This window comes from Pseudonaja textilis, chromosome 8 (genome assembly GCF_049901715.1).
Source record: "Pseudonaja textilis isolate UNSWEBS1 chromosome 8, rPseTex1.2, whole genome shotgun sequence".
Taxonomy (NCBI): Eukaryota; Metazoa; Chordata; class Lepidosauria; order Squamata; family Elapidae; genus Pseudonaja; species Pseudonaja textilis.
Window position 1 is genome coordinate 9583071 of NC_141997.1, and position 24184 is coordinate 9607254.

General features: G+C 37.9%; 1 protein-coding gene across 10 annotated transcripts in view; it reads left to right on the top strand.

Moving 5' to 3' along the window:
• Window positions 1-24184, top strand: part of CTPS2 (CTP synthase 2) — a 162626-nt gene that overhangs the window by 83751 nt on the left and 54691 nt on the right. For all 10 annotated transcript variants that reach the window (XM_087938294.1, XM_087938289.1, XM_087938291.1 and 7 more), the window contains 3 exons: window positions 5220-5316; window positions 11762-11817; window positions 18950-19046. In XM_087938294.1, coding sequence (XP_087794420.1) covers window positions 5220-5316; window positions 11762-11817; window positions 18950-19046 — 250 coding nt within the window. The remainder of the gene's footprint in view (window positions 1-5219; window positions 5317-11761; window positions 11818-18949; window positions 19047-24184) is intronic.

The following is a 24184-nucleotide window of genomic DNA, read 5'->3' on the forward strand; positions in this document are numbered from 1 at the left end:
TGCATTATCATTACTGTGGGGTGAGTTGGGAATGAGGATTTTGCATTATAATTGCTGATAAGTAAGTAGGAACCAGTACAAGAGGAATGGAAAAATCCCTTTCTATAGATCAGCATTTTTCAGTCTTGGCAAATTTAAGATGGGTGAACTTCATGCTGCCTGGGGAATTCTGGGAACTGAAGTTCATGTACTTTAAAGTTGCCAAAGTTGAGAAGCATGGGTCTACGCTAGAGCTTAGGATTTTCCATTCCTGTTTTATTTAGAGTTTGGTGCAATTAAATAAACCAGTCGTGGTTTCATTAACAAATAGTGATTAAAGCGATATGAATCATTACTGGACTTTTTGTGAAAAACTGAAATTAAAAGTTGATCTGGGCTTTGATGATTAAATAAGGGATTATGGAAATAATGTAGACAAATGTTAATCTTAGAGTAAGAGTTTGTTATATATATTTACTAATATACTAATCTGTACCAAAATTTGTACTATAAGACTCAAAATGCTGCTAGTTTTAAAAGCTAACATAGTAAATGAAGAAACAGTTATGAGTTAGTTGCAACAATAAATTGTTGCTGTTTCACTTGAAAACATTTTCCACAAGAATGTCAAATTTCTAACACTGAGAAAGTCCCCTCCCCCAAATTAGGAAAAAGGAAATTTATTTTCAAGTTCACAAAAGATCAAGTACAGTTAACCTGGAAAGTAATTACTGTCAAGAATATTGGTAATTTTAAATCTGATTGAGTTAACAGATTTGATGAGATGGCTACATGGTAAGCTGTAGCAAACCTAGATCCAGACCAAAATGTATTTTCTGCTAGATAGAAATAATGTGACACAGTTGAGCGAATGAAGGTTTAAAACTTGGAGGAAGAACAAGTTAAGGAGACAATGGTGGCGTGGGCTAAAAAATTTGGATACAATATTGAATTGGATAGGTTGCAAAAATTTTGGGAAAGGAACAGGAAACTAACATTGTCCACATCTTATAAAGAAAATTTGCATAAAATATTTTACAGGTGGCACCTACCTCCAGCAAGATTGGCTAAAATGTTTAGAAATACATTCCCAATGTGTTGGAAATGCAAGCAACTACCAGGCACATATTACCACATGTGGTGGAGGTGTAATAGAGCAAGGGAATTTTGGCAACGGATTCAGATGTGGCTTGAAAAAATGGTGGGACAACACTTGGAATTTAAGCCAGAACTATTTCTACTAGGAATTACAACAGAGTAAAGGGGCTATATATTTAATACTATTATGACAGCAGCGAGAATGGAATATGCCCAGCAGTGGAAAAGCAAAAATATATCTTCAGAAAGGGAGATAATAAAGAAAATATGGGTTTGCGCAGAATTGGATAGACTAGAACTAAAAAATAAAAGGGAGACAGAATACTATGATACATAGAATAGATTTTACAAATGGTTGGAATTGAGAGGTAGGAATCGGAACATAAAATAACGAGGGTAAGAGTACATTAGTCAAAAATAACTGTACAAAACTAGTACTGTATAAATAGCATGTATGTTATCTGTTTTTTTACTTCGGTATGTATGGCAGAAGAAATGCAAGTATGGTCACATTGTGTTCGTTATCTATATATGTAAATAATAAAAATATATACCAATGAAGATTTAAAACTTATTATTTATAATAATTTTAATATATTTTAATATATTTAAATATTCAAGCCAAGCAGAGACTTGAATAGTTCCCTACTTTGTCCTTAAATTATCAAGTTGGTAAAGATGTTTCTTTGTTATCACAAGAAAACAGTGAAAATGAACATATCCATTACCAGTCTACACTGAGGTTTCATTATATGCACTCAAGGATAAAAATACTGCAGGACTTTTACATAGGTTTCATGTTTAGTCCTGCTTTTCTCAGAACCTGATATTGCCTCCTGTTTTATCCAAATGAAGAAAAAGCAAAAGAGCATGGGTAGCCATTAAAAATGACAATGGTCCCATGACATTGAATAAATGATGCCAATTATATCAATCACATTATCTACATTACTTTATCATGACATTTGCTCTCTTTACCCCTGTATGGTTACTCAAGCTCATCCAGCTGGAAGAAGGAGAGAGCTGCATATCAAACTGTGTTTGAACTGACCATTATGAAAACACTTTGCGTGGACTTGTTTGGTTACACTGGGGTAGACAATGAGAGACTGTTAAGCGGGGAATAGAATTTAGGGATGTTGGTGCACAATTCTCAATTTTTACTATGCAGTCCTACAATATTCTTTGATCTCTAATAAATCAAAGAGTATTGTAGCACTGCATAGTAAAAATTACCTTTCTCAACAAATGGAGCCAAGGATCATTTCTATTTAGAAATTCAAGTTGTGGACAGTCTGACAGTGTAGGTGCTTTATTGATATCTGTTGAAGCTCATTGCATAACCTTTGTTAAGTTTTGGGATTAGATTGTAAGATGATGCATCTGCAACTCACACCTTCCACTGACAATGACATGAATTCCTCCTCTCCTTGAGTATATATGTCTCTCTCCTTGAGCCTTATGTCAACACCATCCTTAAACAAGCATTGTTAAATCTTAATTATCATAGACAATTGAGATTTTGGGGTGGTGAGAGACTATTGACAGGCTATTGAGCAATATTTGGACCTACCAAAATAAGACAAGATGTTGCATCAGGGGGAGGTGACTGGATTTTTAAAAAATGGTGTTGATGCTCCAAAGTACCTATCATATGCTGACAAAGAACCACAGGGAGATAAAAGACTTAATGCATGAAATTGTGGGGAAATCAGAAAATGTTCGACAAGAGATAATGAATAAAGATAATAAACCACAGGAAATAGAGGAGATAATAGAAAGACCAGAGGAAAAGATAGAACAGATAAAACATAAAACAAGAAGAGAAGAAGGAGAAGACAATAAAGACTTATAAAGCAAATCAGGGAATATATATATGAAAAGATCAAAAAATGGGATTGGATAAAAAGAAAGATATTTTTGAAGAGAAGATAGGGGCTTGGGCAGATCCTGTGGAGATACAACAGCAAAGGATAGTAGAGATGAAAGAAATATTTGGGTTAAATAGGAAAGATATAGACAGAGACAAAGACCCAAGGGAGGAGTTTGGGAGGCAAGCCAAAAAATGAATAAGAATTGAAATATTAAAACAGACAAGAGATGCTGGTTAGAAAGGGAATGCTGTTTAATATAAGATTGGCTTTATTGAGGGCCAGAATAGAGGTAAAGACAAGATCAAGGAGGATTATTATTATACATATTTTTATATAATCTACTAAAAGTAATAACTAGATGTAAAGATTAGATGTTGAAAGATGGTATTACTATGTACATTTAAATAATATTGTGATTGTTATTGGAATGGCACACAAAAACACTGAACAACTAAACAATGAAGGAATACCCTCTAATACAAATATGTATAATAACACCATAATTACACAAATATGATTAATGTAACAAATATTAATATTGTTATTATTATTTGTATTTAAATGAATGATACCCAGATGCCTCACTGTTCATATAATGATATTGATGTATATCTAAAAATAAAAAATAAAATAAAAAAAAAGCTTTATATAGTAATCACCATGCTTTTCAAGCAGAAGATCTGTTGTGAAGATATTGAGGGACGCTTACTCTATAATTCATATCTAGAGAGACCTTCTAGTAATCATCCAATCGTCCATACAGAGGAAAGAGCTTTTTCAGTAGATTTCCTCAGGAGGAAGGATTATTATTTTTTAATACTGAAAACTTTCTCCTTTTCTTGGGCTTTTCAATATTACTGTGTTTTAGCATTTTAACTTATTTTAACGTACTTTCAGTAGTTATTGATAGGAATGTATAATTGTATTTTTATGTTTAGATTGTACTGTAATCATTCATATATTTATTATGTTTGGGCTATTTTCAAAATCCTGATTGGCCATTGAGTAGGTTAAGCGTAAATTTTAGCAACAAAAAAATACATGATGATTCTAGATGGCAAATGTCAACTACTTCCAAGTTCTCTTCACCAGCTTCCCTTTCTCTTTCATTAGCCATCAGTCAGATTTAGCAGGAGTCTGATTATATCATAATCCATCTGTGAACTTGAAAAGCATAAGCATATGTAACCATCCATTTTAGTTCATACAAAATGTGGTCATAATTTAGTTTGTTTATTTGTAATCCATCAAGTGTCTATGCCTTTGTGTTGACTCCAGGCAATTGTCTGGACTGGTCCTTGCAGTTTTCTTGGTAAGATTTTTGGAAGTAGTTTACCATTGCCTTCAAGTCATAAAAAGGGAGGTTTTTTTAAATCTAAAAGTGAACAAAATAAGTTATGATTCAGTATAATGTTTGAATCAAACCTGTGGAGCCAAGAATATAACTGTCACATGTTACATAAATATGAAGAACAAAAGTTCGGTGTTTGGTTTTTTTTAAAAAAAACTTTTCTGCTCTCTAAATAAATGTAGAAAATTACAGAAATTTAAGGTGTGATAGTACCAGCTATTGATGTGAGGATCATCTTTTCACATATTATCTGAAAGCATTCAGTCCTGTCACTAATGCAGTGAATCCACCTTAGTTTATTTTGATATGAACTATATACCCTGCATTTAAATCCAAAGAATTTTATCACAGTAATCCAAACTTTACTTTGCCTTTTAGTGTTCTTTAGCTTAGAATTAAAACGATCAGGTCTTCTGAAATATTAGCCACTTGGAGTCATATATTTGAGATGGGAGTCCATGTAAATCAAATAAATAAATAAAATATAACAGGGATAATATTTCATGTTTTACTGCTGCTTTGGAACAAATCTTACTCCAGTATGAATATGAATAAATATTGTTTCTATATATTAAATATTAGGACTGATTACTAGAACTTTTCTAGGAATATGTTTACCATTTTGATTTCAGTGATAAATAAGTTGCTGGTGGAGTCTGGCTTTATTATGTGCAGTATTTTGATAGAAATACAGGTAGATTTATAGGTACATATTTCATTTTTTATGTGTTTGGTTTGTCTGAAGCATAAATTATACAAAAATGTTTTTTCTTTCTTTCTTTCTTTTCTTTCTTTCTTTCTTTCTTTCTTTCTTTCTTTCTTTCTTTCTTTCTTTCTTTCTTTCTTTCTTTCTTTCTTTCTTTCTTTCTTTCTTTCTTTCTTTCTTTCTTTCTTTCTTTCTTTCTTTCTTTCTTAAGGTCATTGATATGCCTGAACATAATCCTGGCAACATGGGAGGAACAATGAGACTAGGGAAAAGAAAAACTATCTTTAAGACAGAAGACTCTTTGTTAAGTAAGTCATGGCATCTTTGGTTGGATCTTTTGCTTTTGTGTTCAAACCATATAATAGTATCTTGTTGAAATATATACTATTTTAAGAGTAATATTAATTAGATTCAATATCTTGTCTTAAATCCTAATTATAACTCCTGTTAAACTTCTGCTTTCAGAAGTCACTAGAAAACCTTAGGAGATTTTGCAGGATGAAGTTGTCCTTCACATTAGGATTCTGAATACTACTTATTGCTGATGCCTTCTTCACATGATTAGATGTGAGTCTGTTTTAGAAGCAGAACCTCCATCACTATCATCATTCCAGGGGCAAAATGAAGCATTCACTTTTTGATTCTCTCACTTGCAAGTGGTACCATAGCAGGAACTAGGTGCTTCTTTCAATTTCTAAAAAATAATAGGTCAAGGACAAACAACCCTCCTATTCAAAAGCAGAATGATGAAAGGAAGGGATCAGTGGCATCAGAAGAATTGGGTTCATGATTAAAATTCATTTCCAGCAACAGAGTTTAAACATCCCTGTTTGGAGTCTATAACCATGTGAGGAGTTGTTCTGGACAACAGTCACTCATTTTCAACCCTTCCTGTTGAAAAGTTGGTAGAGACTCATCAGTTTGAAATTCTTCTGCTTCTTCCTGAGTGGGTGGTTTCTTTCACTGTTGTCATCAGAGGATAAATACTTTGAGATTTCTTATTTTGGCTGTTCCAGGCTTGACCCTTCCCCCATTCTTTTTAAAATGTATATGAATCCATTGAGGAGAACTTCTGTCAGCTGGTGGTGAGGTATCATCAGAGTATATAATTATAAAGACAGTCCTCCATTTAAGACAACAATTGGGCCTGGAATTTTAGTCACAATTATGCACATAAGCAAGTGAGATATCACATGACTGTGTGGGTAGTGACTCCAATCCCAACAATTCACATTGTTAACAAAATTATATTGGTCATTAGCTAAAGACTTACCCTACCAGAGGTGGTATTCAGCGGGTTCTGACCAGTTCTAGAGAACTGGTAGCAGAAATGTTGAGTAGTTCGGAGAACTGGCAACTACCACCTCTGACTGGAGATTGTACAGTATCCTTCCCCTGCCATGCCCACCACGCCAAGCCACAGAATCGGTAGTAAAAAAAATTGAATCCCACCACTATACCCTGTTGAAAGAAATATCCTTCTGGGTTCAGTTCCAAGTGGGGAAAAACACACTGGAAACATGGAGGCTGCTTGGAAGGTTTAATGGTGGACAGGATCACATGGCCTGGAGCTCTAGAGTGAAAGGGAAGAGATCAGTAAAAAGGGTGAGAAGAGAAGGTCCAAAAGGGCTGAATTGCTGAGAGTGCCTGGGTTTTATAACCTTTGTTGGGCCCCATCTTAGTGTTTCCTGTTCCTGTGTAAGAAATGTATCCCATTGGTTGTCAGACTCCCAGGGGCAACTCTGTAGGCTGTCCTGAGTTCCAGGCTTGGTCTAGCCTTGCTGGATGATTTATGCTCTTAAAAGGGCTTTTGGCAATTGCTATAGATTTACTTGGAGTTCCTTGTTATGTAAAGTATTCTGGCCCACCCATTAACAAAGGTGGGGGTGAGATTCTGCTTTTGAGGTGAGTTTCTGCTTCTTGAGTTTCTACTCTTTTTAGAGGAAATATTCTGCCTTTTTAATATTTCCTAGGCTATTTCAATTTTCTAGGAGAGGAGTGGGTGTTAACTTCCTATAACCCTATCCCAAGACATTTCAGACTTGGTCCCTCCCAGCCCTCAGCTTCCGGAAGATAAGTGACTCCCACCAAATTCACCCATTTATCTATCTCTCCTGGTTTCTTATTTTATCCCATTTGGATAGTCTTTCTCAGTTATTTCTTTATCAGGACTACTGTGTTCAAATTATCTGTGCCATGTGTGAATGCAGTTTGAATGTTTTTCCTCCTTGGCAGTATTAACTACCTGATTGCAGTTCAATTGATATAGTTTATCTGTAATTTTAGCCTTTGCAAATGAGATATCCCCTTTTGTGATGATACAAATGTCCACTTGAAAGATCACTACATTGCCTTGTTTTGTGAGCTTCTTCACAAAACACTGAAAACCACTGAAATAGAAAAACAAGAAATTCAAGAAGAAACCATAGTGGAAAAGATAATCAAAAAAACAGAACAACTAGAAGCAAACAAAGTTAGCCAGCACAGGTTTGTTAAAAACAGATCATGCCAAACCAATCTTATTTCATTCTTTGATAAAATCACTAAATTAGTAGCCCAGTGAAATGCTGTGGACATACAGTAGTATACTTAGATTTTAGTAAGGCATTTGACAATCTACTTCTTGGTAAGCTAGAAAAATGTGGAATAAACAACATCACCACCAGATGGATTTGTACCTGCCTGAAAAACTATACTCAAGAAATAGTCCTTAATGGTAGGCACTACATCCACATGGAGAGAAAGAGTGGTGGGCTGCAACCGGTTTAACAACCGGTTCAGTGAGCGTGCGCTTTGTGCTCACATGCGCATAGCATTTAAAAACCGCCCATTTTAAGCTTAAAAACTTACTTTCTATGTCAGTGCTGGTGAGTAAAACAGCTGAGGCACAGCAATCTGCAAGTCAGCTGAGCTAAAAAACAGGGAAATATAGGACAGGATACTTAAATACTTTGAAAAGGCCCATGTTACACTCAAAATGGCAGATTTGTCCTGGTTGAAATTCCATGCTTAAACCATTCTTAAAAATTGATTATCATTTTTTAAAGAAGGCCTGCAACATGGGCCTTCTCAAAGTATTTAAAAACCCATTACGGTAGTTTTGGAAGTTAGCACCCACCCTTCTCCTAGAAAAATGAAATATTTTGGGAAATATTACAAAGGCAGAATATTTCCGCTAAAAGAGAACATAGAGGAAGAAACACAGCCCCCTGTCTTTGTTAATGGGCCATTAAGGACTGAGCTAGCCTTTTGTCCTTGCAAAGCTACCATCATGGGCTTTTAAATACTTTTGCGAAGGCCTATTTTACACTCAAAATGGTAACTTTGTCCTGCTTGGAATACCCTTCCTAAACCATTTTTAAAAATTGATGTTACAGGCCTAGTGGCAGGGAGCTACTTTACCAGTTTTTGTCAGATTTAACAGATAACAGAGTTGGAAGGGACCTTGTAGGTCATCTAGTCCAACCCCCCACCCAAGCAGGAGACTCTACACCATTTCTGACAAATGGCGATCCAATCTCTTCTTGAAAAGTGGCTCCCACAACTTCTGAAGGTAAACTGTTCCATTGGTTGAGTGTTCTCACTGTCATAAATAATAAACAACATTTTGGTGTATATCTTTTTTTAGGTAATTAAGGCAAAAAAGTGGTATCAACTTGGCCACACCCACCCAGTCACATGACCACCCAGTCACATGACCACCCAACCATGACCACCTAATCACATGACCACCCAGCCACACCCACCCAGCCAGTCATTAGGGCAGAAAACCTGTTTGTCAGTGTTCCAAGTGATGAAATCCATTTTAAAAGAAAATAACAAAGTCCATCTTCAAAAAGATTTCTTTTATTTAGGAAAGCATCAAATTGGCAAAGTCCATGGTAATTCCGGATCTGACCCAACCCGGAATTACCCCACAATATTAGAAGTTAGAAACAACCCCCGAAAGTCCCATTCTCCAATGGAAGTAATTCAACGTTGCTTGATGTCATAAATCTCCACCTCCAGGGGCCTAAGCACGGACAGCTCGTTTCCCACGGGAAAGAAGATCACCTAGCCATAACACTCTCTTTATCTCCACTCCTCCCTCCTTAGGAATGTGTCAAGCCTGAAACCCTTCCTCCCATTACTACCACAGAGAAAATAAGAAAAAGAATATATACTAAGACAAACTAAAATGGCTACACTTATGTCAATTTCGGGCTTGACACTGTTGTTAAAAAATTTGAAGCCCACCCCTGGCCATACAGATGAAATAAAATGTACAGTGTACAGTCATCATGGGTCTTGCTGCTTAATGGTTTTTAACTATCTTTTTAACTGTCACAAGAAACTCCTCAGAACATAAAGGAGCCATAAACCATCAGTGCAAACTAAACACTGCCCTCTACTAGCTGAATAATTCTGTAGTTGTTGCAATTGAAAATACATTCTAACATGTATTGCAACATTTTGGAAGAGGAGGCCCAGTCTGTTCAGAAGCATTAGGTTAGACAGGATACTAATGTATAATTATAAAATGTATAAAATCATTGTGAAGAACATATTCTTTTTTTGTTATTTTTTTTAACAAGAAACATAACAAACATAAACATAAACCAACAAATAAAACCTTCTTTCAATTGTACACTGTGTCGGTTGGTATATATTTCTTGTGCATAGATTTAAATTTACATTCAAATTATATTAATCAACTTTCCATGTCATGTTATATTATTACTTCATCATCATTAGACTTTAATTTCAAAACCACATTATCCTTTTAGAGCAAATCCCAGTGAAGAACATATTCCATATCTCCAATTCTTCAACTTTTGCATTTAGCATGAACTTGAATGGAATAAAATTTATTTGCTAGTCTGTAACCTCTTTGGAACTGTATGTCTGTTTTTATTGTCTCCTTAAAATGAGGACTTTGCACAGTTTGAACCAAGCAGGAGTTAGAAAAAATGTATGGGTTATAAAAATTAGATTTACTAGCATAGACCAGTGGTCCAAAATACATTACAGTCTAATTTATTTTCCAACTGACCTCCTTTATATTTTTCCTTTAAACTTCATTTTCTAGGTTCTTTGGGAATCAAGCATAGTTTGTCCTTTATGATTGTTGCTTTATTACATATTTGTTCAAATATTTCCTGTTTTTGAATAAAACTACATTTGCAGGAAAGTTGATTTCACAAAGAAATTTACCAACATTATAGTTCAATAAATATAACATGAATCATTCAAGTTATGAACTTGGCAAATGCCAAACCTATTAACATTCTTAATGATTATTGAAGAAACCATAATTAACTGAGTCACTAAGCCATAAATGTGGTTTAGAAACCATAAGGATTACATTTCACAGCATGCTAAATAAATAATCTTTATCTGATGATTCATTGGTTCACCTGATTTAGGATGAGTCTCATTGGCTTTTCAAAAGTCTGATTTAGAAACCTTTCTTAATTCTTGTACCTTGTAATGGGCTTGTTAGGTGGAGCCCAACCTGCTTATATTTACAAGTTGGTTGCCATGGCATGAAGCTTGCCAAGGACATCTCCTCACAATGAACTGTTTATGTCATGGCACCAATACTTACATGCCTTCAACTTGGGGCACCAATATAAGTTACACAAGGCCAGGAGATTAGGTGAGCTTTGATGGTAATGTGACTTTTTGTTGGGAGGTGGGGTTGTTGTTTGAACCAAGGCATCATGATTTATATGTCGTGATGGTGGTGGTTTTAATCTTTGTATGCTACCTATAGTCACTGCAGAGTTGGGCAGCTCTATAAATAAATAAAAAATAAATCAGGGTTGCTTTTCCAGAGCAGAGCTTGCACAAATGCTCAAGTCAGCTTGAGAAAAAATTAGAGAGGAAGGACTCTTCTGTATAATTTATATGTCTGCTATAGTAGCTGCTATGTTGGGGAAATAAATACCAAATGCAAAAATTAGAACTGATATGAGCTATTTTGCAACAGTTAATGGGTGAGTCTGCCATATACTAGAAAAAGGGTGAACTAAGCATAGAATCCCTTTAAGTGGAAAGAAGTGATTATTGAGCCTGACTCCTACTTTCTGCTCTGACTAAAGTTTCCCATCGGACTTCACATCCATATCACATTTGCAGCTCCCTATATACTAGAAGCTGCCATACCAGTATACTAATTATATAGATTAATTTTATATATTAAACAAATTTATATGGCTACCCACTTACACATGGTGATTTCATCAGAGAGATAGAATATGGATCAATATTGCCATAAAAGTATCTCATTTGCCCTCTGGACTAGCACTAGGTCAGGAAGAACTAACTGTGCAATTGCACTATTACATTGTATATTCTATAGTAGAATATATCATGTCCTTCACATCTTTATAAAGAATGTGCATTTTACTACCTCAAAATACTTCCTGAAAAGTGTCTCTCTTTATCCACCCACTGGAGCTGGAATTAATGTTCTATCTTCCTCAGCACAACTCTCTTGGTGAAACCCTTTTTCACATACTTCCTTCATTTCATGACTCGTAATTGGGGTATCTTCTTATCTTTGACAAAGTTGTTCTGTGCCTTTCCTCTGGAGGGCGAGAGGGGAATGGACCCAAAGAACTCAAATTCAAGGATATGAATCTTCCATTATTGGATTGCTAAACAATGTTTGTATACTCAAGCTCTGGTGAAATTGATTAGAAATTATTAGGATGCAAACGAACAATGTTAGTAGCAGAATATTTTTAAAAGCTTGTGATTTTTTTTTAGGGAAACTTTATGGCAATGAAGCTTTTGTGGAAGAACGACATAGACATCGCTATGAGGTAAGTGACATCTAACCTACTTTTTCTGGGTATTCAAAAAAAATCAATTATCCATATTAAGATAATTACAAGTATCACTTCATAGTATAATAGCATTAGGCATCATCTTGAGGCTGGCAATGGGATATGCTGGGAGAAGAATCTAGATGGGTCATGACTAGGGGTGGGATTCCAATTTTTAACAAATGGTTCTGTGGTCGTGGCTTAGTTGGTGGGTGTGGCTTGGTGGTCGTGTGACAAGGTGGTCATGGCTAACTCGACATTACTCAGGGGTGCTTCTCCTCACCTGGCCTCTCATGACAAGTAGGGATGCTGCAATGGTCTTAAGTGTGAAAAACAAGTAAGTCAGTGCCATAAGTCATTTTTTCAGTGCCATTGTAACTTTGAAAGGCTACTAAATGAATTGTTGTAAGTCAAGGATTACCTGTACGAAAATACAAAAAGCTACTTTGCTTGCAAAAAACTGCCCTAATTACCAATCATTAGATTAAAAATACCTGCAAGCCAGAGTTACAAGTCAGGCAGGTTTCCAGAGCAACTTGAGGAATTAAAATAGTTAAAATGCAATGATAGCTATCAGCAGCCAACTCTTGCTCATAAAGTGAAACCCTTTAGCAGAGAGGTCCTTTAAGTTCTCAAGAAAGAGCACACCTAGGAAAAGCAATCCTTAGATCCATTTGCACCACTTAAAGATACCAGCTGGTCTCACTCATCTCACAAGAGGAAATAATCCAGATTTAAGGAAAGGTCATATGCCCCCCAGAAAGGCAGTAAAAAAATCAGTGCCAAGCTTGCATCCTGCCTCTTGGAAGTACACCCCAAAAGGATAGTGCCAGATACCACTAAAGCAGTGAAGGAAGACCCCCTCCCCAGATAGAAAAAAACCCATGAGGCAGGAAAAAATTCAAACACAATACAAATAATTAAATCACAACAGTAGCTGTTGCTTGTTAAACCAATTACCAGAACAAATAGACACAAGAACTAGCCAGATTTCTGAAACCAGTTTCTTTTCAGGAACAGAGATTAATCTTTTTCCTTCCAAACAAAGCTGAATAGGGAAAATTATCCCATCAATAAACACAGGATTAACTGTCACCAAGCACAGAATTAAACTTCATCAAAAACCAGTTTTAGACCAAAACTCAGAAAGGGTATGTAAACTCACATTTAAATGTCAATCTTTCTAGCTAGTCAAGAAAAATTATTTCTAGGGGAGTATTTCCTCCCAACAGCAGTGTAAAAAGCTTAAAACAACCCTTCCCTTTTAAGAAAGTATCAAGAAAAAGTAACCTGGTTCAGAGACAGTAAGTCTAGGTATACTGCCAAGAATGTAATAAGGGTGGTAAAAAAACAAAAGGAGATTTCTTATAACTACCGGTTCTCCGAACTGCTTAGAAAGTTAACAAGGGGTTCTATAGAACCAGTCAGAACTGGTAGAATCCCACCCCTGGTCATGACCTCGTGCCCTTAATGGCAGCCATAAGCTTGTAACGAGTTTCACTGTGAGGCATGGAGCTGGGCATATACTTAGGGCTGGTTTTTACTTGGAAGCAGATAGACATGAACTGAACATGGAATGCATTGCTATTGGCCCTATGCCATTGTGAAACTGAAGAACTCTACAAATGGGAAAAATAGTTTTAAGATGGTGTGGTCTAGTCATCGTTTGGATCAGGAAGATTTCAAGAGGGGATTGGGGTTTCTCAACAAATTTAGTAGGCAAGTCCAGTTCATACCATAGCATTAGACAAAATGCTCGTTCCATTGTTTTTAAACTATGATTAGGCTATAATGGCCGAATCACTCTGTTCTTCATTACCAAAAGCTTCCCTTAATAAGAGCTACTAAAAATAATAAAGTCTCAGAAGAAAATTACAAGTTCTAATCAAATCTTTATTATGGTCATAAGGAGGGTGGGATACAAACAATAATGTTTGTAAAAGCTAAAAATATTAAAACAAAAATTACACATAATTAAAAAAAACAGAACAAGACATTTTAAAAAGCTACACAAAGTCTAAAAACATGAGGGATATTAAACAAATACAAGAAATAAAAATATATATGGCTAAATCTATTGCAATATAAAACATTCTTAACTAACAATTTAAGCAGTACTGCACATTCCATTGTTTTTAAACTATTAGTAACATATAAAGACTGAATCACTCTGTTATTTGTTACCAAGATCTTTTCTTAATTAGACCTATTAAAAATGATAAAGTCCTGCCCAGGATTGGCAACATTGCATATTGTCAAAAGCAGAGAAATATAAAATTGTTCTGTGTGCCCTGGATATCTATACAGTGATGGTGAAATGGTGAAAGGTTAGCCAGTGGTGGGATTCAATTTTTTTTTACTACCAGTTCTGTGGGCATGGCTTGATGGTCATGTGACTGGGTGGGTGTGCTTGGTGGTCATGTGACTTGGTAGGCATGGTTTGGTGGTCATGTGACTGGGTGGGCATGGCCAAATCAATGTCACTCACATCAAGGGGTGCCTTGCCTGGCCCCTCCCCTCCCAGCCATTCCTTGTCACACCCAGCCTCAACGTATCTATAGTTCTGTAAAAATGTTGTTCACCTTTTTTTGACTTTATTATCTGCATACTATAGATGTACTTTCATGGATCACTGAAAGGAGGAAATGGCTCACATGTTTTGCCCAAGAGATAGGCAATGGGCTGCCAGAAAGAAGCGGGGTGGGGGATGGGGGGCAATGTATTTTCCAAAGCACCAGAAGGCAAACAGGAAGCAATGGATGGAAACTGAACAGAGAGAAGCAACCTAAAACTAAGGAGAAACTTCCTAACAGTGAGAACAATTAACCAATGGAACTGCCTGTCTCCAGAAGTTCTAGGTGCTCAATCACTGGAAATTTTTAAGAAAAGACTGGACAGCCATTTCTCTGAAATGGTATAGGGTTCCCCCCAAAGTTCTTTCTAAGTGTTATTCTGTTATTTTGACACCTTTCCCAGGACTTCTGCTCAGAATTTGGCATCCTTAGTTTTCCTGCCTGAGCAGTGGGTTGGACTAGAAGATCTCCAAAGTCCCTTTCAACTCTGTTAAACACACATGTATTTTTGCTCTGGACTATAGACATTGAATGCATGTAAACCCTGAAAAATACATGGTAGCTCTGGGCAAAAGAAAGGCAGTAAAATCACTCTAGGTGTAGGGACAGTGTAAAATATTAATATATGATAAATAATGGAACAATTAAAAATAATAGCACAGAGTTTTCTCTCTCCCTTCCTTCCTATTTCTCTTTCTTTCTTTCTTTCTTTCTTTCTTTCTTTCTTTCTTTCTTTCTTTCTTTCTTTCTTTCTTCTTTCTTTCTTTCTTTCTTTCTATTTCTTTTTTCTTTCTCTCCCTTTCTCTTGTTTTTGCTTTCTTGCATTTTTTCTTTCTTTTCTTGTCTCTCTCTCACACATACACACCACATACTCTCTCTCCCTTCCTACCTATTTCTTTTTCTTTCTTTCTTCCTCTTTCTTTGTCTCATTCTTTCTTTCTCTCCCTTCCTCCCTCCTTTCTTTCTTTCTTTCTTCTTTCTTTCTTTCTTTCTTTCTTTCTTTCTTTCTTTCTTTCTTTCTTTCTTTCTTTCTTTCTTTCTTTCTTTCTTTCTTTCTTTCTTTCCTGCTCTTCTCTCTCTCTCACACACACACACACACACGTGGTCTGGAATGAACTGATCGGGTGAGCTCCAGAGCAGTGGGCGGTGGGAGAACGAAGAAAGTGAACAGCCCTGGGACATCCACCCACCTTCCCAGTTGGAGCACCCCCGCCGCCGCTCACTTCTCCCAGGAGATGAAAGGGAGCGGGCAGGGGTGGAGGTGGGGGTGCTGCTGCAGTAGCACTGCTACAAGAGGCAGCCCCAGGAATCCCTGCCCTCCCGGTTGGAGCACCTCCACCACCACTCACTGCACTGTGGCCACCACGTGGTAGGGAGAGCTTGGAGAGATCTGCATGGTGGCTTAGCCAGCTAGCCGAGCATGGGGACAGTGGGGAGGCAGCTAGCTAGGCCCCAGTCAGCGCTGCTGTCCGGGATGGGGCTGTGCCGGTGGGGAAGCCAGCTATCCGAGCCCGGGGATGGTGGGGGGACCCCAGCAAGATCTGGGAATGGTGGGGGGGGTGACAAGATCCAGGAACATTGGGGGGGCAGCAAGATCTGGGAATGGGGGGGCTACTGCGACTCGCAGACCTTACCATCGAGCAGGCAGATCAGGGCTGCTCAGTTGGGGCGCAGGCACCATGTGGGAAGGCACGTTAAAGGCAAGCTATGAGGTGAGGAGTGACTGGGTGGGGCAGTCGGGCGGGGTGAGCAAGCACCAGGAGGGCAGGATCATAAGCTATCTAACAGATAGGAAGCAGCAGGTGAAGCTAGGCAAAATCACATCAGATACCTGTATAATTAACACAGGTCCCTCCCAGGTTCTGTGTGTTCTCCCCATTACTCTTTTCTCTATGCCAACAACTGCATCTCAGAGCATCCTTCTGTTAAAGTACTGAAGTTTGCAAATGATACAACAGTGATTGATCTTATTTGAGATGACAAAGAATCTGCATACAGACAGGAAGTTGAACAACTGGCCCTATGGTGTGATCAGAACAATCTTGAACTGAGCACATTCAAAACTGTAGAGATGATAGTAGATTTTATGAGAAGCCCTCCTATTCTACCACTTCTTACAATACTAGACAACACAATATCAACATTAGAGACCTTCATGTATGTCAGAGTGTTTGCAGCGTTATGTGAGACAACCCAGGAGCAAAACACAGAACACAGAAGCTTTGTCTTCTAACAATGGTTTATATACGAGACTGCTACATACATACATACATACATACATACATACATACATACATACATACATACATACATGTGTTAGGCACATACCAGGCAATCTATCAATCTTCAACTCTACACGGGGAACTACAGTGGAGATAGAACACGAGGAGAGAGAGAGAGACGCCTTCTCATGGTTGCCTTTATATAGACAGCTTCTTAAAGTGGCAATAGCCCTGCTGACTCAACCTTAGTCTTAAAGTGTCAATACCCTGCTGACTCATTCTCATTGGATCAACATTTACAGCTGGTCAACTATTCAATCTTCAATACCTTAACAAAGTATCTACGTTCCATAATATCTCTAGACTTCAAATGGAATCTAATATCAAAAACATCATCAAAACAGCACAACAAAGAATGTTCTTCCTGCACCAACTCAGAAAACTTAAACCCAAGGAGCTATTGATACAATTCTACAAAGGAATTACTGAGTCTGTCATTTGTACTTCTATAACTATCTGGTTTGGCACACCAAACAAAACAGACACAGAATGCAATGGATAATTAGGACTGCAGAAAAGATAATGACAACCATCCTGCCTTCCATTGAGATCTGTACACTGCATGAGCCAGAAAAGGGGCTATGAAAATCTACAGCTACCTCACATCCTGGACAAAAACTGTTTTAACTCCTTCCCTCAAGTTGATTCTATAGGGCATTACACATTAAAACAAGCACATGCTAGACACATGCTATCAATCTGCTAAACAACTAATTCCCACTGCCTGGCCCTAGGATGTCAAACCACCTAGTTGACTGTATTACCTATTATCCTTCTCATTTTCTCATATTTCCTATTACTTGTTTCCTTAGCTTCTTATGACTGTTGTTTGTGCTGATTGCCTTTATTTAGTATCCTAGTATGATTTCTATTGTTTGCTTATTTAGTATTCTATGACTATTGATGAGTTTGTATCATGATTTATGATGATTGTATTTTATTATTATTATCATGTTTTATTGCTTGTTGCTTGTATGTACACTGAGAGCTTATGCATCGGAGACAGATTCCTTGTATGTCCAATCACATGGCTAATAAAATAATTCTATTCTGTTCTATTCCATTCCATTCCATTCCATTCTATTTTGCCATTGCCTTTTTCCATGTGTACTGAAATCAACTCTCATAATTAATGGAGTAAAGGAAAAAGGGAAGATTCTCTGTGATAACCATAGTCTAGCCTCCACTATCATGAGGCCTGTCTGCAATCTCAGGGAGACATTAAAGATAAATTTTGGACTTGATGGTCCAACCTTAAAAAAAAACAAATTGAATGAATGGTTCAACAATGTAATCCACATGGGGTTTTCTGCTATTAGCCTAGTGAAGAACAACTCCCTAGTATTTGAAACAGGAGACATGCACAATCTTGTGGCCATTTGTTCTCCAGGAGTGGCTCTTGTACCTTTTGGCAAATTCTATGATTTTGGTTTCCTGATAATTGAATAGTAGTTGATCTTCCCTGCAATACTCTGCTAAATGCTTTCAGTGCTCTGTTAAGGCCAATCTCTGTTCTTGAAAATGCTGCTGTATTGTCTGCCCAGACTTAGAGTAGATACATTTTCCAGAAAGTTTTGTGGATGAAAGTTTGTGTTGAGAAGGCCTACCATGGAGCTGATATAGAAATTAAATAGGAGGGGGGCCAATATACATCCTTCCTTGATGCCGATGGCACTAGTGAGATGGTCCTGAGAATTACAACTTATTTCGAGTGGTATTCCTTCATGCAGCATGCATATAAAATGAAATAGATATCAGTTAATCAAGGACTCATCTTCTAATTTTTATCACAAATTTAGCTTAGGGTGTAGAATCAAATGTTGCTTTAAAATCTTATGAAAACTTATGCTGCGGGAGGGGTATTTTTAAATGTGATAATGGAGTACTAGACACTGATCAACAATGGACTGGCCTTCCCTAAAGCCAGTCTGCTCCTCCAAATGTATTGATCCAGACAGTCCTAGAATTTTCATCATAGGTGTCTTGCATTGATTTTGCTGATCGTGTTTAGGAGGTTGATTGGTCTACAACTGGCAGGATCACTCCCCCCGCTTTTTTTTATATGGAGACAATGATCACAAGCCCCCAATCCTTTTGGGCTTGGCAATGGTTGTCTATACAATGGCCACAGATGTTTATACAAAAGATAAGTAGAAACTCTGAACTACCAATGCAGATCCTAGTCTGGGCATAAATTTTCACCAGTATCACAGTACTGAGAACTTTTGGAGTAGTCCATTTATCTTTTTACCTCTTTGCTTTCTCCCATTCCAGGTAAATCCTGAACTGATTCACTTCTTTGAAGATAAAGGCTTGAAGTTTGTTGGGCATGACACAGAAGGAAAGAGAATGGAAATCATTGAACTGGATGGTAAGGACTTTGGCTTCTGGCAACACCTTGCACATGAAAGATGAAGTGTAATTAATGTTATGGTAAATATAGAAATGGTGAATCTGCAAGAGTCAATGCTGACATTTGTTAGATCTTTAAATTTGAGGAATGCTATTAGTTGCCACATTAAAAATAGAACTATTAAGGAGACCTTGCATGAGCTTTCTCTGAAAATAAAATGTACATTTATCTAACAATGAAAATGTGTACTATAAAATTTGGCACAAAAAGATCTTTCTGTATCCCTCAATTTATGCCAGTGATCATCCTGATCTACAGTTATGTTGTAGAGTTCTAAGGTATGACTGAGACCAAATTGATCTTTTAATATGTATTCAGTGCTTGAATGCTTAAGTGAAGGAAACCCACCACCTTTTTGGGTAATTGATGCCCTTGTCAAATTGTTCTTAATATAAGATTGTTTTTCCTAACATTCAGGATGGAAACAACTGTTCTACTGTTCACATATGCAGGTACAGGAACATAATATATGTGAAGGGATTATGAGAAGTAACTACGTTTAGCATTAAAAAAAGACCAATTTTAGTTAAAAATTGTTAAATTTAGCTATAAATTTTAACTCAAATTGGCCTTTTCTCAATGCTAAACGTAGTTACTTCTCATAATCCCTTCACATATATTATGTTCCTGTACCTGCATATGTGAATTCAGAGTTGACCAATTGAAGAACGTTAATTGACATTAGAAACCAGGTTATATTTCTTAATCTTGGTTTCTGTGCTTCCTACTCTTGAGCATAGTGTATGCACTTAAATCTCACATGTGAATTTTACCACTTAAATAACTGTAGTTACAGGTAAGTAACTAGTTCTTTTTAGTTCCTTGATCATTGTTGTTGATCCCCCCCCCCCCAATCTATTCCAGTTTTCCTGGGGTTTTCTAAAAATACTGTGCCCAAAACTAAACAGGACTTGAAGTGGAGTCTGAACAATATGAAATAGAGGAGAACTGCTGTTTCCATCTTCTGGAAAAATAAACTGTTAGTGTTGGAGCCTAAAATTATATTGGTCCTTTTTGCAGACACATTATCATTTGGCATATAATTATTACAAAGTCATGTATGCCCATCCTAGGATAGTGTACATGTTTTGCATTTGCATTTATCTTAATTAAATTTATCTTACTTTTTAAAGGAAATTTTGCTTATTTTTCAGAATTGTTTTATTTCTGCCTTCTATACAGAATATGCAGGGATGGGATTCAAATTTCTGAACAACCAGTTCTGTGGGCTGGGTGGGTGTGGCTTGCTTATGGTGTGGATTGGTGGTCACGTGACTGGGTGGGTGTGGCTTGTATGTAAATATTATAAATATTTATGTATGTTTAATTTTTTATTTCAAAAAGAGCAACTTTTACCCAAAATGAGACAGAGCAGGCAGGCAAATTAAGTTGCTCATAGAATCACAGATTCACTTAGAGATCTATCTATCTGCAATCTGCTACCTGAGTCTGTCACATAAAATTTGCTTGCAAGAAAACTCAAAAAAATTGCTAGCAAGCATTCACAAAATTAACTCACAACATACCATGTATGTAAATACTAAATTTTTTATTTAAAAAAGAGCAACTTTTACCCAAAATCAGGCAAAGCAGGCAGGTAGATGGAGTTGGTCACAAAATCACAAATTCTCTTAGAGATCTCTCTATCTGCAATCTGCTACCTGAGTCTGCACTGAAAAATAGAAGTTTCAGTCCTAAAGAAGGTTCAGCTCTGCTTTTAGATTAGCTAAAAAGCAAGAAATTCAACCATATTCTGCTTTCTAGCTAACAGCTAGAAAGCAGAGCAGAACAGCTGATGATCAGCAAAAAAAAAAGGAAAAATAGCAACTCAGGATGGTTGCTGATGGTGCGCATGCCAGGTAAGCAGTGAGTGGGCGGGGAGGGGAGGGGCAGGGCCAGCCAGTGAGGCGATTTGCCGGTTCTCTGAACTGGGCAGAATCATAACAACCAGTTCTATAGAACCGGATTGGCCAGGTAGAATCCCACCCCTGAGAATTTGCATATGCATATTTAACAAGCATTTTCTCTACCTCTTCAACTAAGTCATTAATACAACTGTTGAACAATAGAAGATTTGGGATCAAACCTTGTGGAATCTCATTGGATATGTCACCTCAATTTAAAGAGAAACCATTAAGTATGGGTGTAAATCTGCACAGGAGATAAATTTTAAGTATGGGTGTAGATCTGCTAGGAGATAAATAACCAAACTTGCTAATCAAATAATGGATGGCTTTTTCAAATGCTTTTTGAGGTGTATTATTTCTTCAGTATTCCCAAAATATGATAAGGTAATTATAGTTTCAGAAAGTGAAATGAGATGCCTTGTCAAGTTTAACTCTCCAGGAGCAGATGGATTGCCTTTCTAAGCTATTTGCTGTATTTGTCATCCTTGATAAATTTTTAAGATTTGTGAAGTTCCAGATGACTGGAGCAGGACAGATGTTCTATTTTTAAAAAAATAAAAAGTGGACAAAGTAGTGAGCTTGAAATTGATATATGGATGATTCTAGATTATGTTATAAAGCAGGTGATTTTTAAGCATCTTAAAAACAATGTAGAATTTATTTTATTTATTTTATTTTAATCAAATAATTAAATGATTTGAAATAAGCATAGAGCAGCAAAATGAACCTTGAAGGCCATTTCTACTTGAATGTTAGAAAGGGCATAAAGTAGTAAGAACAGTGTACAGCAGGGGTGTCAAACTCAAGGCCTGCGGGCTGGATCTGTCCCGTGATGAGGTCATATCCGGCCCACGCAGCCATCCTGGTAATTGTAAGGGGCTGACCTGCGTAGCTTTGGCCTGGCCCATGCCATCCTGACATGCATGTGTGTGCACAGGAGGAGGTAGTTGCATACGCACACAGGCCCAGTTCTCCATCACCACGTGCAGGGCAACAAAAGTAGCATGTGGGACTACAGTAAAAAAAAAATAGTTCAGACCTTCCAATCATGCAAGATCTTTTTTTTGGCGTGAGAAGTTTGAAGGTATGAACTATTTTTTTTTAACCATAGTCCCACAGACTACTTGTGTTGCCCTGCATGTGGCGGAGAATGGAGCTGGAAAACAGGTTAGTAAAGGGATGTAGCTGCCCTGCTTCATCTTCCACCTCCCAACCATCTCACTTTGTGGCCATCGCACCAATGCATTGCTCATCCTCTTGCTCCGTTACAGCGGCAAGCAAGGAGAAGAAGTGGCGAAGAACGAATACGAGCAAAGCAAGGTGGTGTGAAGGGTAGAGGGCGGATCAGTTGCAGCCAAGTGAGAAGCACCCTTCTGGCCAAACATTGAAGCGCTGCCACTGCAGAGTGGGCGGGAGAGGGAGAGAGATCCAATCCAACTTTGTGTGTGTGTGTGAGAGAGAGAGAGAGAGGGAGGGAGGGAGATCTGATCCAACTTTGGGGAGCATGGTTGATGCTACTGCTGTGAGGTGGGGTAAGAGAGCGAGATAATGATCTGATCAAACCTCTCTCTCTCTCTCTCTCTGTGTCTGTGTGTGTATGAGGGAGACAGCAAAAGTGATCCAATTCAACCTCTGTGTGTGTGTGTGTGTGAGAGAGAGAGAGAGAGAGAGAGAGAGAGAGAGAGAGCAAGAACAATCAAATCAAATCTCTGTGTGTGTGTGTGTGTGTGTGTTGTGTGTGTTTGTGTGCATGTGTACGTGAGAAAGAAGGGGGGAGAGAGCCCTGGTATAACTCTTGGATTAGATCTCTCTCCCTCTCTCTCTCTCTCTCACACACACAGATAAATTGGATTGGATCCCTCTTCCCCCCCCCCCCCTGCAGTGGCAGCACTTCAATGTTTGGCTGAAAGGGTGCTTTTCACTCGGCCACTTTCCCTCTTTCTTCTCCCCACTCCTCCTTCAAAGCTGTGCTTTTTGTCTGTCCATTACAGTGCAATGTCCAGGATTTATTTTGACAGCGGTGGGGCTTGGGGGATGGTCAATCCCCATTAGTGGTGCGGTAGAGAAGGTAAAAGGCAATCCCCCCCAAAACCAGCCTGGTGGGGGTGAAGTGAGAAACCGAGCAGCACCAAAAGCAACTGAAGGCACAACAGCTGTGGTTGCGCCACCCCCTGCCTCACCTCACTCATCCCATGGGATGAACTTCCTGCCCTGCTGCACCGAACGGAGACCCCTGGATTCCCTTCCCAACCCTGTCGGGCCTCTACAGGCACCACCCATGTGAGCAACATCAAGCTGACCATGCCCCTGACCATTTCCAGTCAGCCGCAACTACCCTGGATATGCCTGTCCTCCCCCACCAGCTCCCAGAGAACAAACATAATGCTGATCTGGCCCTCGATGAAATCGAGTTTGACATCCCTGCATTACAGATTATCAAATTACCAAGATAGGTAATGAACTCTTTTTAGGTGGATATATTTAAGTAAAATCTGGATAGCTCTGTCAAACAGATGTAGATTCCTGGGTTCTATCTATCTTGATGTCGGTTGTGAACTATTAACTCAAACCATTTATTTTATAATGGCAAATACATGGGAGTGCGACATTTATCAATATGAGACACATTTTCTTGTTTATTACTGGGAAACTGTTCAAAAAGTGCTCTTTCCCATCAAATTGAAACATTTAGGGACTGAACATAGTAGAATGGGAGCTGACAATCTAGGACTGATAGTCAACAAATGGATTTTTAAGAGGCTTCCCTGCCATCTCTCCATAGAAAAGCCATAATAATAATTAAGAATGCCGAAATCATATATGAGATTCTGTATTGAACTAAGCATTGCTAACCAACTAAGAATAGCTACCATTCCCGGACATCAGCCTAAATTGTAAAATTTTAGCCTCACCTCCACCCTATGGAAAATAAGAACCACTGCCTTTACAGATAGTCCTCACTTTACAAGCAGTTGTTTAATGACCATTCAAAGTTATGATGGTACTTACTGGTCCTCTCATGACCATCACAGTGTCCCCACGTCACAAGATCAAAAGTAGGGCACTTGACAACTGGTGTATCTTTACAGAGGTTGTAACATCTCAAAATCACATGGTCTTTATTTATGACCTTTTCAGGGGTCTTCCGGCAAGCAAAGTTAAAGGGGGAAGCCGGATTCGCTTAATGAC